Source organism: Hemicordylus capensis, chromosome 5 (genome assembly GCF_027244095.1).
Source record: "Hemicordylus capensis ecotype Gifberg chromosome 5, rHemCap1.1.pri, whole genome shotgun sequence".
NCBI lineage: Eukaryota > Metazoa > Chordata > Lepidosauria > Squamata > Cordylidae > Hemicordylus > Hemicordylus capensis.
The window spans coordinates 175831617-175846563 of NC_069661.1; the positions used below are offsets into that span (position 1 = coordinate 175831617).

Below are 14947 nucleotides of genomic sequence, written 5' to 3' on the forward strand. Positions count from 1 at the left end.
CAAAGTTGGCAACTTAAAGCTTCAGTCACAGAATGGGCTCGGAGCCCAGTCCTCCTCATTACAGAGTACCTGGCAGAGGAAGAATGAGGGCGACCAATTCACCTACTCTACCCCTCTCTCTCTCTCGGCAGCGCGATGGAGGGCTGCCTGCGAGGGAAGTCCTGCCCACACAATCCCTCCCCCCCCCGCCCTTAATCTAAGAAGTGACCCTGACCAGAATGGCCCTGATTCTTCCGCAGTGCAGTCACGAGTTGGCAATGACTGAGCGACCCAGCAGCTATAACGGCTGTGAAGCGAGGAGAGCGCTCAATACGGAACCCGAGGCCCCACTTGGGCGGGCTGCCTTCCAAGTTCCGCCCGAGAGGAAATCAAACCAGCGGAACACAGCAGCTGGCATGTGGGCGGGGCGCTCTTTCTCTCTGTTCACCACTCACGGCGTTCCTCCATCTGCGGGAGGGCGGGGCTTGTGCGCGCGCGCGCTCTTGAGTCCGGCAAAGGAAAGGAGCGCGCTTGCCTCCTCTGTGTCCTTCCCCTCCCCTCGGAAAAGCGGTGAGTCGACGACGCTCTGCAGTAGTGAGCGGTTTACTCTGTCTGTGGGAGAGAGGGGGAGGGGAGGCAAATGGAAAGCGCTGCGACGGGAGCCGGAAGGGCTCAATCTCAGGAGCTCAGCTATGCGGGATGGAAAGCGTGTGTGTGTGTGGGGGGGGGACAGCACGTGGGAGGCGGAAAAAATAAAGCAGATGTATTAGAGGGAGCACTTATGGCATCTACGTTGAAAATGCTGCCCTTTAGCCAGACATTTGTTCGTGACAGTGACAAGCTCCAAGAGTTTACTACTGGCGTTTTCTTTCCTAATTGTCAGGCAATGCAAAGCGGGCGCAGTTGTGGCATGCTAATGTACGTAGAAGGAGACTCAAGTCAAGGGCTCGCAACTGTAGAAATCATCATCATGTTCTTTTTAAAACACCTAAAGGTGCTCTACAATCCGTGAAGAACTTCCACAGGTTCTCACTTGCATCGATGGCCAGTTTTTAGAGCTGACAGAACTATGGTTGCAGTTCTGTGCACGTTTAATTGGGAATACTTATCAAACCTTTTGAACACAATGTGATTTGCTTCTAAGTAAGCAATAAATGCATGGGCTGCAAGGACTCCAGATCAGCAACTGTCTGAAGCAGCTTTTCACAAAGGAAGTTAGTTCCCACCCCCAAGGTTAATAGTCCACCCAGGGAGTATTTGCTCCATGTGTGTATGTGGAAAAAATGTCCAGGTTGTACAAAATTCAATATTGACTTTTTAAGTCTGGAAGACACCCGAAATCCTCCAAATTCGTTTGCATTCTTGCATTGCTCTCAAAACCATACTGAAAGTGTATGTCCAGGCTACTGGCTGGTCCAAGTGAGCTCCACCACATGGTTGTCTTTAGGAAAATGTTGCAGGCTGCAAACAATAGAAGCATATAGGTTGCTTTTACAGTGCCAACAGGTGCACTCTTAAGCACCCCAGCTCCCTCCATGTGGCATCTAGGTAGCTGTATTGTGAACTGCTCTTTTAATATATTAAATTGCATGATAAATTACGGTTTAGAGAGCTGATACAGAGCAGTGGCAGAGTGCAGATGGCACGTTGAAAGTTTCCTGCTTCAGTCTCGAGGCTCAGTGATGAACTTTATTGCGTGGCCTTCTGCAGCACCACAACCACTCAGCTTCATCCCTGACCCCTTGAGGATAATACTGTCCTTCCTTAGAGGGTGATTGTAAAGATTATCTAAAGCACTTTAAGCTTTTGGACATGCGCTTGTGTGCTCTATTTCTCTTTCTCTCTCTCTGCATGTGTGTTTATATATATATATGATAGAGAGGATATATCTATATAGAAGAAGAATTGGTTTATTGATTGGTTTATGCAAAATAAAGTTATACAGATATCAAACTTTGCATGAACAATTCTGTCACTTAAATTAGTTGAATTACACCAGGGTATGTTTTGTGAAATATGTTTGTTTTTATATATAAAAATATTTTGGAAGATGTTCTGAAGCATACTTTTGAGCTACCTACAGATACCATTTTTTTTCATGAACAATCTTGCCACTTAAATTAGCTGAATTCACCACTTTTTATACCAAAATATGCTGGGGGAAATTTTCTTCTTCTTTTTTAGAAGAAATTCTGAAAGTATAATAATCATATTAACTGTTATTGTTACCAATAGATTTTTAACACCCAATAATCAGCTCAATAATTCCAAAATGATGATGTGCCCAAGAGAAGCAGAAGATCTTTCTCTGATTTAAATGTACTATGATACAAATTGACCGTATAGTAATTATTCCATAAACTGAATAATGTTTGAAGTTGACATCCTACAAATTTCAGACTGTTCTTTCATATGCACTTGGCTCTTGAATAGCAGTTCCGCCCATTTGCGGGCCACCTCCCTGAAATTTAGTTATGGTTTAGTTATATTGCAGTTTCCACAAACATTACCTTTGCAATATTAGAGGGCCTCCTGGATTTTATTCTTTTCACTTTCCTAGCAGTGTAATCTACACAAAATGACACTGCCTAGTCAACAGCAGGCCTCACCTACGTGTGTTCATGTTCACAGATACTCAAGTTAATACTTCTGTACCTCCTAAACCTTTGATTTTCTTCTTCTGCATACAGAAGAAGGTCTGGAGTAATGGGAAACAGCTCAGAATAAAAAACAAAGTGTATCTGCCTTTGGCATAATTTGTGTCAGGAATCTGTTTCTGAAATCAGTGCTGACCTGTGTTCTCTCTAATTTTATTCATCTATGCGTGGAATTAGATTTGTTCTGGGCAGCAGTATCAAGGCATTGTGTGCACACATGCATTTAGGATGGGGCCTTCGTGCTTCAACCTGAGTGGGATCTAAAATTAACTGAGTGGACATAAAAAAATGTGTGAGCGCACACACATGTGCACGCCTTAAAGGGAACACTGGTGCTGACTTCTGGAATTGGATAAAAAGTATTTCTAACCTGCAGAGTGTATTCCTGTCCCTGTTGAATGGCTACAGTCTCTCTTCTCTCCACACACCTTAAATTAAGGAGTGTGGCTGGGCTTCTGGGTAGTGTCCAGATCTGTACAGTGTCTGCTTGATTCATTTTCCCCTCAGCTCTTTCATCTCTCTGTCTATTCCTGCATTGAACCCATCTCATGATTGTTTGGAGGCTTAAATAGATCACTTCTGATCTATTTTCTACTTTGTCTCTCTGTTAGAAATGTTTAAAGTAATGTGTCGTTTGGCCTTAATAACCAGAATTTCAGTAGTGAAACCTTAAGTATTCTTTTGCTGCTCATGGTATTTAAAGATATGTTGCTTTCCCCCACTTCTCCAAGGCATACTTAGGGATATTGTCTTTGTGCATAATTCTAATGGCTTGGTTTATGTGTGTGTTACATAACACGAGATAAACAACCTCAGAACAGTGGTACATATGCTGGTAACTTCGAGACTTGACTACTGCAATGCACTTTATGTGGGCCTGCCTTTGTATGTAGTCAGGAAACTGTAGTTGGTACAGAATGGGTTATCTTGGGGATACCCTATTACTCCTATACTAAAAGAATCATACTGGTTTCCAGTAAATTTCTGGGCAAAATACAAGGTGCTGTTTATAACCTATAAAGCCCTAAACAGCTTAGGCCCTGGGTATTTAAGAAAATGTCATCTTTACATCAGCCCCATCGCCATTGAGATCACCTAGAGAGCTTAATCTGCAGTTGCCACTGGCTCATCTGGTGGTTACACAGGGATGGGCTTTTTCTGTGGCTTCCTCCAGACTCTGAAATGTGCTCCCTGCAGAAATAGGAGCCTCCCCATCTCTGACAACTTTTAAAAAGTCCTTAAAGACTTATTTTTTTTAGCCAAGCTTTTAAACTTGACTGTGGTTTTAAATTGTTTTAAGGTTTTCATTTTTGTCTTTGTTTGTTTTTTTATAAACCACCCAGAAACAGAAGTCTGGGGTGGTTCACAATTATGATAGATAGAAAAATAAATATACTCTTCCCTTTCAAAAGGTCTTAAGGCAGGCCACATGCTGTTTTATAGTGAAAAAGATATATGTTTTTTAGGCACATGACACATGATGAATATGTCTTCCTCCTTCCCTGAAATTAAAAATGTTCTTTGGGCAGATTGGTGTCACATAGATTTCACAGTAACATCAGCTCCCATAGTGCCAAAACTTCTGTGCTAAGAAATACCTCTTTTTTTGTCTCCAATCATTGGGGGAGCTGCTGTCTGAATATGTCATAATAAACAATAGTGAAATTAAAAGTACCTGAGGTCCTAGGTGTAATTGAAAGAACAGCAAAGTCTCTGCTGGAATATATCCCAGAGGAACTCATTAGAAACGGTCACCCTGATCCAAAATGTGTTGTTTAGAAATAAATCCTTCTAATATTCATGGATTTCATTTCTAAGAATATGTGCTTAGGATCAGACCCTCATTTATCACTTGCTGTTTATTCTATAAATAATAGTTGCTAGCTTTAGCTTTAAGATAGCCTGTTCACTTTTATCAGTAGATACAAGATAGGCAATTTCTGTATGCAGGAATCCTGAAAATCCAATGTTTTGATGAGTTATGAGTCAATATTTCAAGCCCCACTCTGCTTCTGATCATATGGATGTAGGGAGATTGAGCCATGCAGTTTCACTGCTGGGATATAAATTTATCTTGTTTGTTTTTATACAAAATTCTGCTTTCTCTTAAGGCAGTTTACAGCAATATTCAGTACAAATGCACTTAGTAAGTGAGAGACAGTGAGGTCATTCACACAATCAAAAAGTTTTCTACCTGGGTTTGGGAGCTGTGTGTGCTCCCAATTTCCCGTTGTGTGGAAGGAAGGTAAGAGGAAAGCCTGGGTAGGAATGATTGTGTGGAAGCAAGGTAGGACAAAACGCCACCCAAGACATTTGTTAAAAAAAGCTTGGGAACCCCAGGCGGGCCTAATCAAAACAGAACTCATACATACTTTGAGGAGAAGCAAGTAAGAGGAATTAAGGTGGAAGAGAAGAATAGGGGCTGTACTGAGACTGTGCCTGTTGATTTCTTTCCCAGATGTCCTTATGTTATCCTGACACATTCTCTTATTGGGTGGTGGTAGTGTTGAGAGAGGTTTGTTCGACTGCCACTCTGCATGTAACCCAAATATTAGTTTAAACACAAGTTTAAAAGAAAAGTCTATTTTTAAAATGCACACGCATCTAATGCAGAGAAGTTATTTGCTCTAGAATGGAAGATCAGAGACAGATTCTCAGCCATGGAAGCACTAGCCTGGTTTGGTCTGCTTATTACTCCTCTCAACCCCTTTTCCATTCAGAATAAGGATGGTTTTTATTTTGATTAGGCTATTATGGAAAATCCACATTTAAAAAAATAAATTGGCAGGTACTGTGTGCCTAAGTACATTGAAAAAAATGATAGTTTTGTTTGCATTTTACCAAATCAAACATACATTTGTTCAATGAATTTGCATGCATTTACATCTTGAAATTGAGGTAGATTTTTTTTAATTCTCCTCCACAAAAATAGTTAAGTAAACTGCAGACATCATTAATTCTTCTTAAAGCATAATGAACTTGTTTTTATAGGATTTGAGATCAGTAATTCAACCAGCTTTTGGACTTCAGAGTGCAAACATTATGTTTGTGTAAAAAAGAGGTTTGGGGATTCAGAAACAGTAAGCTAGGTAGGTTTTGTTGTTGTTAAAAGAAATCTTATTAAGAATTTAATTTTTACTGCTGGGTTTTGAAAGAACAGTTTTCTACATAGGCTTGTTACGTTCTAGTTCTGGAATTAATATATGCCATATCAGTACAGCACCAAACGATTCCTCAAATTAAATTTTCACTATGTCTTCTGATTTAATTCTAGTTGTAATAATGCGTCAGTGAATAAGGCTACAGTGCTTTGAGGTTATGCAGAGATCACTGTGAGGACATTTTGTGTACTTCAAAGCACCATGGCACAGACTGAAACACACATTCCTTGAAGAAAAATAGTAATAAAATTTCTACTTTGAAACATTAAAAAAACAATTTTCCTCAAGCTGGCTTCAAAAATCCTAATAAAATTAAAGACAGTAACAGAATGGTCCACCTACTACATCTTTGTAGTGATATTTCTGTCAAGACCAAAAAATAAACTCTTTTCCCCCTCTAAAGAGCTATATAGGCCAGGAGTATGTTTAAATCTCCTTCTTTTTATCACATCATATATGCTGTAATGATTTGGTACTGAGACACCTGGCATACTTAATACGATTGAGCTTGCAGAGTATTTAGGCACAATTCTTTAAAAGATGAAATGAGATACTTGGAATGTTAAGGGGAAAATAAAACTTTGAGACTCAAATTGCAAAATTAAGAGAAAAAGCTTATATTTGCTAATAGATAGATTTGTGAGATTTTGGACTTGATTGAAGTATGGAGCGGTCTTATACCATCTTATGTGTAATTCAGTGGTAGACAAGATAGCTGTTCTCATGACAACTCAGCCTGAACTTTTTCTGCCCTCTTTCTTACAATCAAACTGTTGTGCATTGCCTCTTTAAGAGGCATGTCCGAAAGACCTCAGTATGAGACAAATTATATAAGAAAACTAATAAAACTGTTTTACTTCTATAGCACACATCTGTATGCATAGTTGTGTCTGTATAAACTGAAGGGCCTGAACAGTCATAGGCTCAGATGGATCAGTAACCATAGATAGTCCTCAGATAAGCTGCACTTGGTATTCTTAACAGTCTATGTCTTTTTGCTGGGCTCTTTTGCTGGGCTCTTCTAGCAAGTTGCTAGTAATGAATTGTTGAGTTAAAGTATGTGCTGTTCTCACATGTTCAGTACAGTCTATCTACTGCTAAAAGTATCCCTGTACTTTCAGTTGTTCTTTAAAAAAACAAACAAAAAAAGTACAACCCATGTGGTGCTGATTCTGGTCAAGGGTGTGGCATGAGAAGGGAGAGTGGTTTAATCCCTCCCTTCACCTGAAAAAAACACTCCTCCAATCTATTATCACCAGTAGCAGCTTCCTTTACAGGGCAAGTAGTAATTTATAAGGGGGTTTCATCAGGATCACAGTGTATGCAAAGAAAGGGTTCCCTTGCCATCTTGGAGATGTGGGGAAGCAGTAGGACTTCACACTTGCTTTAATGGGACTACCAAAGTATTGCACTTTTTTTGGTCTTTGGTGTCCCATTAAAGCAAGTGTGAAGTCCTACTTTAAATGAAGTCCTCATTTAGCCTTTCTTGTGGTTTCATTTTACAACACTGGAAAGAGAAATCAGTGCCTCTGATATACAAATAGACCTACATTTCCTGTCTAAGAGTGATATAATAAGCCACAGAACATCCACAAAATAGATGTCATGTACCTGTTCTGGACAATAATGGTATTCCAGAAAACCCCCAGAATGTCAATTTCTGGGCTATGTAGACAAACCAAAATAATGCACAACATTGGATAAGGTCATGTTTTCTAAGAGTTGATGACTACTTCATCTTGAAAGGAAGTGAACTTGCATGATGTTTTCAAGTCATTTAAGTCCTGTAGAAAGAGGAATAAAGGCCATAGGTTTAGTCTCAGTCCATTTATTTCGGTGAAGTTGATCATACTATGTGCTAGATTGTGGCTATTCATCTACACTTGGATACATGCCTTTGGATATTACTTACATGTCTAGATTCTTAAAATTATTCCTCGAATCATTTTGAAAAATTCAGGAATTATGTCATGCTTTAACTTATCTGGCAGAATTCTCACTTAACTTTTATGCTGAGTCTAATGTTTCTATTATATAATGTGTTTATGTTTTTGCTTCTATTGGTTACAAAAACCTTACTTAAACATTTCCCATTCAGTCATTAAGCCCAATTTAATAATTAGCTCTGTTACTGTAAAATAATGGCATTGATGAAATCCTTTTCTGTCAAAAGAGACTGATGTTGCCAGTGGTCCCTCCGTTTTCCATCTCTATGCAGAATGAGTTTTGTTCTGGGCGGCAATATCAATCAAGACACTGTGTGCGCACAATGCATTCATAGTGAGGCCTTCCTAATTCAGCCTGAGTGGGATCTAAAATTAACTGAGTGTACATCAGAAAACTTGTGAGCATGTGCACGCCTTAGAGGGAACAGTGGATGTTGCCTAATGCTTTCAGTTAGAATCTATTATTACTTTAATATAATTGCATGAACTGCATGTTTTATGCTTTAAAAAATTTCTTCATTCTTTGGAACTTCCTGAAACAATTGATGCACCGAATATGGATCAAAAACTAATTAATTTATTTCTCAGATAAGTAATTGTACAAAATACATCTTTAATAATTATATTTCCACTTTGAATTTTTGTGACTTTTTCTTAGGAACGTGAATTTGACACTGATGCTTCTGAAGCATGTTTTTTTGCTTATGGATATTCATTTTGGAAAAGTGAGCAGCATGGTGCAAAGACAAATACACACACAGAGACACATATCCTTCAGGGTTAATTCTGTACTAACCAGCATTGAATCATGCTTGCACTAATTTTTATGTTATGATTTCACTTATATGCTATCTACACATTACAGTTCAAGAAAAATGTTTCAAGCCTGCTTTTTCTGCTTTTCTGTATAATGCTATACTAAAGGTTTTATTTTGATAGCTTATCTAGGTTGTTTTTCATCTGTAAATATAGACAGAAATGAGTTAATACTTGTTAATACTTCAAATAGATATTTCAGTGAAGTTGTACTCTCCAAAGTTGTTTTAAGTGAAACTGGACAGCAACGTTATATTATACAGTTTTGGAAATGTAGGTATCCATAGGAAGAGTGTTCTGTCTGGTCCCCCCCCCCCTTCCTTTGTCAATAAGGCAGAGGTTATTGACTCATCTGTGTGGAACAGTCAGCTTTGGTTTCTTGGATCAGAGGCAGGTAGAATGCCAATTGGGATCTTATAAAAACACACAAACAACAAAACAATTTTAAAACTTTTTTTTTTTAAAGTCAGTTTTTAAAATATAATTTAAAAATCAAAGTTTAAAAGGCCTGAGTGTTAAAATGCGTATCAGCCGAAGCTGAAAAAAGACACCTGAGCCACAGAGGCCACTTGAGCCTCTAACAACAGTGCTGGATCGATGAACACCTCCTGACTGTGAACCTGATTCCTCACGGGAATGCAACACCATTTAGAACATGCTGAACATTATTCACCTGGGCAGAGGAACCACCAACTAATAGTACTTCTGTCTTGTCTGGATAGAGTTTCAACGTGTTCACCTTCATCCAGTACATTACTGCATCCAGGCACTGATTCAGGACAGTCATCGCTTTACCTGTATCTAACGAAAAAGAGATTCAATTGAGTGTCATCCACATACTGATGACACCTTAGGCCAAATCTCCAGATGACTTCTTCCAGTGGTTTGATGTAAATGTTAAAAGAATGGAAGCCTGAGGAACCCCGAAGCATAACTGTCAAGGGATTCAGCCGTAATCCTCCAGCACCACCTTTTGGTGATGGGCCTGCCCCTCCGGTACACTATTGCTCGGGGTGACTCACAACAATAAAATAGATACAATATACAATAAAAGCAATAAAATTAACCAAATTAAACGAACGAGTTAAAAGTCAGGTTAAAAACTAGGTAGGAACAGAACCACTTCCACACAGCAGTGCCTCCCACACCCAGCTTGGCCAGCTTGTCCAAAAGGATACCATGGTCAATGGTATTGAAAGCCTCTGAGAGGTCCAATAAAATTAACAGGGTTGCACTCTCCCCTCACCCACTGCACATGTTATCCCACAAGATGACCAAAGCAGTTTCTGTTCCAAAGTTGGGCCTGAACCCTGATTGATATTGATCTAGATAGTCTGTTTCTTCCAAGCGCGTATGGAGGTGGTCAGACACTACACGCTCAAGCACCTTGCCCAGGAAGGGAATATTGGACACAGGCCTACAGTTGTTTAAATTCTCTGGGTCCAGCCTAGGTTTCTTTAAGAGTGGTTGAATAATAGCTTCCTTCAGTGGAGCTGGAACCACTCCCTTTCTCAGTGAGGCACTTGGAACCTGCTGGACCAAGCTAAAAATTCCTTCCCTACTAGATTTAATAAGCCACGAAGGGCAACAAGGGTCAAACATGCATATGGTCTAGTGATCTCTGGTGATACACAATAGATTGGTAAGGCTTTCTGACGCTTGTTTAATAAGAGCAACAGCATAAGAAAAAGGCTTCCACCTACTCAATCTGACTGCTGAAACAAACAGAGCTTGGAATAAAACCCAGAATGGATTTCTGTGTGAAGGAACTGTGAGCTTATTCTGGTACTAAAAAGACATTCTTGGGTTGATCACGTGCTCAGAGGCACCCTGTTCCTTAATTCTGTAGACAGGTTCAGATATAATGGTGTCACTGAGGTTGCTGCTGACCCAGGAGAGCATGCTCCCCCATCCCTGTGGTGAATCTTGACTTCTTGTAAGGTATGCTGACATTGGTCACCTTGTCTGAACCCATCAGTCTCTGCATATTTTGCTCGACATCCCTAAGGGAATCTGATATCTGTAACTGAGAGTTCAAGTTAGCAACAGATGTTGGGTTCCTTGAGGGAAGTCGAACAGGCTATGCAGAGATTAATGGGTTTGGATGAAATGACCAAATTGGAAACTACAGTGGAAGTAGAGGTTCACTTGGGGTGGGAGGAGCTTTTGTTCTCCGGGTTGCCACCTTTACATCTGAACCCACCCTCTATTGGGGCCTCTCCATGAGCCAAGATATTGTTGTCTACCTGGCTCCTGATGGTGGACCTCAGGGTTCTAGTGAAAAATAAAACAATCATGAGAGCCAGAAATCTGCTGAGCTCCACTGGAGATCTTGAGCTATTTTTTTTTTAGCATTGGTTCAGAATCCATTTTTAAAGCATATATCAGTAAGAGAATGTGTATGAATTCTTCAGGATATGAATACTTACCCTGCTAAATACAGGACTGAATGCAGAAAAGAAGCTCTGCAAAAACTCACTCTCAATTCCAGTTGCTTGTTGCACTCCTAGTTTTAGAAGCTTCATGGTGCTGGGGCGGGGGGGGGGGGTGTCATGCAGTTTGGTCCTTCCAGTTGCATACCTGTTATTTGATTCTTTCTGGCTTTTTAAAGTTTCCAAAGGTCACATCCTTTTGAGAAATTGTGATGCAGATTAGCTGGAAGGAAGGATTCTGGTTTGGAATAACCACATGGACTGGAGAGATGTCCATAATACAGTTTGAATTATGTACATCTGAGTTCTGAGAGTTTACTTGTGCAGTATAGCTTTGTTCTTCAAAAAGGACCAAATTGTTTGTAGGCCTCACTCCAGTTTTTCTTTCTTTGTTGCACCCGGTCTTAATTTTCTTTACTGATCCTGTACACAAGAAATATTTCCTGGAAATTGTGACCAAGGAGAGCATGTTTATTCTGATAAGTTTACAAGCACATTGGATACTTAATATATTCACCATGATAAGATAGTATAAACATAGTTATCAACTTTTGAACTGATTGCATTGTAAATGGCACCATGGATAAAGCAGATTGTTTGAAGTACGCTGATGATGTTTGATCTTGTACTTCGTGCCTCTTCTCCCTCCAGATATTTTCTTGTGAAAAGCACATCAGGGGTCATTTTTCTTTCCTTTGAGGATAGTTGCTGTGGTTTTATTGCTGTATTTTCAGTCATACTTTGGGTAATTTTTAAAGTGCTTAGACTTGCAAATTTGTGACTTGAGGCTTTCGAGGTATTACTTGATGAGTTTTTGTAGGCAGCTTGACAAACAGTGTCATCTTATGCGCAGGCGAGTGTAGGAAATAAACAAACATTTAAATGTAGAGTGCAGTCTAAATAGTATGTCTACTCCGTATGTTGTAGTACCCGCTGGAGACCCATTCTAGTCCCTAGACCTTTTGTACACTAACACTTCAGTCCAGATAATGCTGTGCTCCATCTGCCGTAATCTTTAAACTGCACAGTGTGGGCTTCCTTGGATTTTGACCTGTTATTTTCTAGTGGTTTTGATCTTTGCTAGTTGGGCAATATGCCATTCTCATTTTTTTAAAAAATTGCTGAAAACCACAAGATAGGGCAATTGCTGCATTTCTATTGGTTATACCTAAAGCAGTTTAAAATGTGTGAAGCTTAATTATTCAAATAGTGAAAAGGCTGTACACCTTTTATTGTTTTCTGTTTCTAACTCTTCTTGCTGTAGGATCTTTGTGTGTGATGAATTTTTAAAGCAACATGCTGCTGGGTGGGCATCAGTCCAGAAGCATAGGCTGTCACTGAAAATGGCTCAAAATTAATAAATTCTCTCTTATTTATTAATTAATTATTTATTTTAAATGAGGGAATAAGTCTTCCAAGGCATCAGCACCTGGCTTTGGTCACTGACATCATTTTGGGTAGAACCCTGTTGACATAAAGCTTAAAATGCCTTGAGTGTCTTAAAAGTTGTATAATTTTTTTCTTGGAGAAAAAATGTTCGTGGAGTAAAGGTTTGAAATAAAAAGCTCACAGAAAGCTGCTTGACGTTTAAATGCTTCCAACTCTCTCTCTTTATAGAGAGAATCTATTATTGATTTTGTTAACTGAATTTAATTGGCAGTATTAACATTAAAATAGTTGGGTTATTTTATTTTTTAAAAAATCCTTAATATACACAGCTAGTGCTTTAGGAGAAATTTCTTTTCTTGAGTTTTTACTTGTTAAGCAGCATGTTAACCTATTTGCTATACAAATATACTTAGTGCTGCAGAACACCAGGGTTAGAAATGTGTACGGGCCAGCATCCAGCCATTTAGTGGAGTGGTGCTCTGTCAGCTGAAGCTACTTCTGTTCTTGAATGAAGCAGCTCTACTAAAGGAAGGAGGTGATTGGCTGACAGAGGGGGAGGAGGCGATTGGCTGACAGAGTTCACAAGCAGAAGCACCTGATTGGGCAGTGGGGATTCTATATGCAGATAGGGAGAAGGAGCCTGTGAGAGCAGAAGCACCATGGTGATTGGGCAGTGGGGATTCCATATTAGGAAGAAGAAGCCTGTGGTGATTGGGCAGTGGAGATTCCATATGCAGATAAGGAGGAGGAGCCTGTGATGGTTAAGGTCAGTTGGATTGCAACTGTTACTGGTCAGAAGATGTCCTTGATTGTAGAGGAGAGGAAAATTATAATATATCAATATCAGACAGGGATCTGCAAAAAGATGGGTTGTGGGGGAATAAAGAGCCCCTTCAGGAGAAGGAGGCTGCCTATGTGTGAAAGATGAGGAAACAAGATGAACAAAATCGGTTAACTCAGGGAGGGAGAGAGAGAGAAAAACATGAAAGTAGGGGGAAGAAAGAGTAAGGAAGAGCGAGTGGAGGAGAGGGAAACAGAGAAAAAGAAGGGAGGGGGAAGAGAGACAGAAGGAAGGGCAAGGGATGGGCCTGAGCCTGTCAGCAGCCTGAGGGGAGTGAGTGGCTATGGCAGCACTAGCAGCAAGGAAGGGCCCAGTCAACCAGTGCTACTGTTTGGGGGCTACTGAGGCCATTGTCAGAGGGAGGCAGGCAGACAAGGGAGGGGCCTGGGCCTTTCAGTGGCCTGAGGGGAAATAAGCAGCTGTGGTGACAGCAGCGAGGAACGGCCCAGTCAATCGCTGCTGCTCCTGTGGGGAGGAGCAGGAGTGGGGCTCGGGTAGGAGTAGGGAGGTCTCTGGGGATAGGGGGTGCAGCTTGGCCAATAGGCAGCAGCAATGCTGCAGCCATGACCAAGGAGGGTGAGGGAGATGGAAGCAACAGGATGGAGGAGGATCAGGAGTGCAGCTCAGGTGAGGGTGGGGAGATCTCTGAGTTGAGGGGAGCAATCAAGTACTAACGCGCAGATGCTCTAGAGTGTGTGAGAGTTCCAGCATTGAAGTGGAGAGAAATAATGGTAGTGGCCAGGAGGCAGAGGTGGCCTGGCGGGTGAAGCCCCACCAGCCGGAAGAGGACAGCGGGTGAAGCTCCGCCAGCCAGGAAGAGGCGGCGGCGGGGAGAAATAATGGTGGCAGCGAGGAGGCGGGAGACAGCGGTGGGATGGCCTGGCCCTGGCCTGCCCACTGGAGTGAGGTGGCAGCAACGGGCCCTGGTCTGGCCACATAGAGGAAGCGGCGGCAGCACAGCCTGGCCCAGGGGGATGCTGGTGCAAGGAGCATCTGGTCGGCCAGCCAGAAAGCTAGGCATGCCGGCATCGGGGGGTGGGGGATGTCTGGGCCCAACTAGAGGTGCAGATGCTCTGCGCCCTGGCGCACTAGTTATCTTTATAATTAATCCTTGAAAATGTGCCCGTGGGGATGAGTCCTGGTATCCAGCAGATTGACTGGGCGACGGGAGCTCACTCACGGCAAGAGGCCCTTGAGCTGCTGCAGGGGGAAATGGTGGTGGCCGCAGCGATGAGGTCGCCCACAACGCCTGCCGGGGTCAGTAGGCGGCCGGGCTGCCTGAGAGAGGCGGCGGAGGCTGGAGGGAAGGGAGAAACTGGCAGGAGGCAGGAGAAATCGTGGGCGGGGAGAGGGAGAGAAGGGGGAGAGAAGCGAGCGTCAGGTGTGTGTGTACATCTATATATAAAAATAAAATCTACCATATTTTTGTGTGTATAACATATGGGTTATATTCTTTTTTTGCATCTCCTGGGATTGGGTGCTGGTATTTAAGTGGGTTTTGGGGTATACAAAATTGTTTTTACATAGAAATTAATTGAGATTTAGTAGTAGCTGGAGACCTAGCTGCATTTAGCCTCCATGCTCTTCTGGTGCAGCCATTTAATAGCCATTTAAAGGCAAATATAGGCACCTGCGCAGGCTACTTGTAGCTTTAAATTAACCTATGCTGTGGAGCTACACAGAGGGCTGGATGAGAAAAACATGTTGGCAGACTAATTCAGGAGCT

The 14947-nt window shown here is 41.4% G+C and overlaps 1 protein-coding gene and 1 long non-coding RNA gene across 18 annotated transcripts in view; one reads left to right on the forward strand and one right to left on the reverse strand.

The window, feature by feature from the left end:
* Positions 1–404: 404 nt before the first annotated feature.
* The window catches only part of IMMP2L (inner mitochondrial membrane peptidase subunit 2), a 753382-nt gene continuing 738839 nt past the window's right edge, over positions 405–14947 (forward strand). For 15 of the 17 annotated variants that reach the window (XR_008307851.1, XR_008307852.1, XM_053252298.1 and 12 more), the window contains exon 1: positions 671–689. Coding sequence is in view for 13 of the 17 variants with exons in the window: in XM_053252298.1 (XP_053108273.1) it covers positions 672–689 (18 nt within the window). In the remaining 4 variants the exon portion in view is untranslated. Of the gene's footprint in view, positions 550–670; positions 690–716; positions 898–14947 lie in introns of those variants that run through there. The other 2 variants (XM_053252299.1, XM_053252300.1) reach the window with 2 other exon arrangements.
* Positions 6391–14947, reverse strand: part of LOC128326121 (uncharacterized) — a 28095-nt gene continuing 19538 nt past the window's right edge. The window contains exons 2-3 of the long non-coding RNA XR_008307853.1: positions 9233–9360; positions 6391–7581 (exon numbers count right to left, since the gene is read on the reverse strand). This is a non-coding gene — a long non-coding RNA (uncharacterized LOC128326121). The remainder of the gene's footprint in view (positions 7582–9232; positions 9361–14947) is intronic.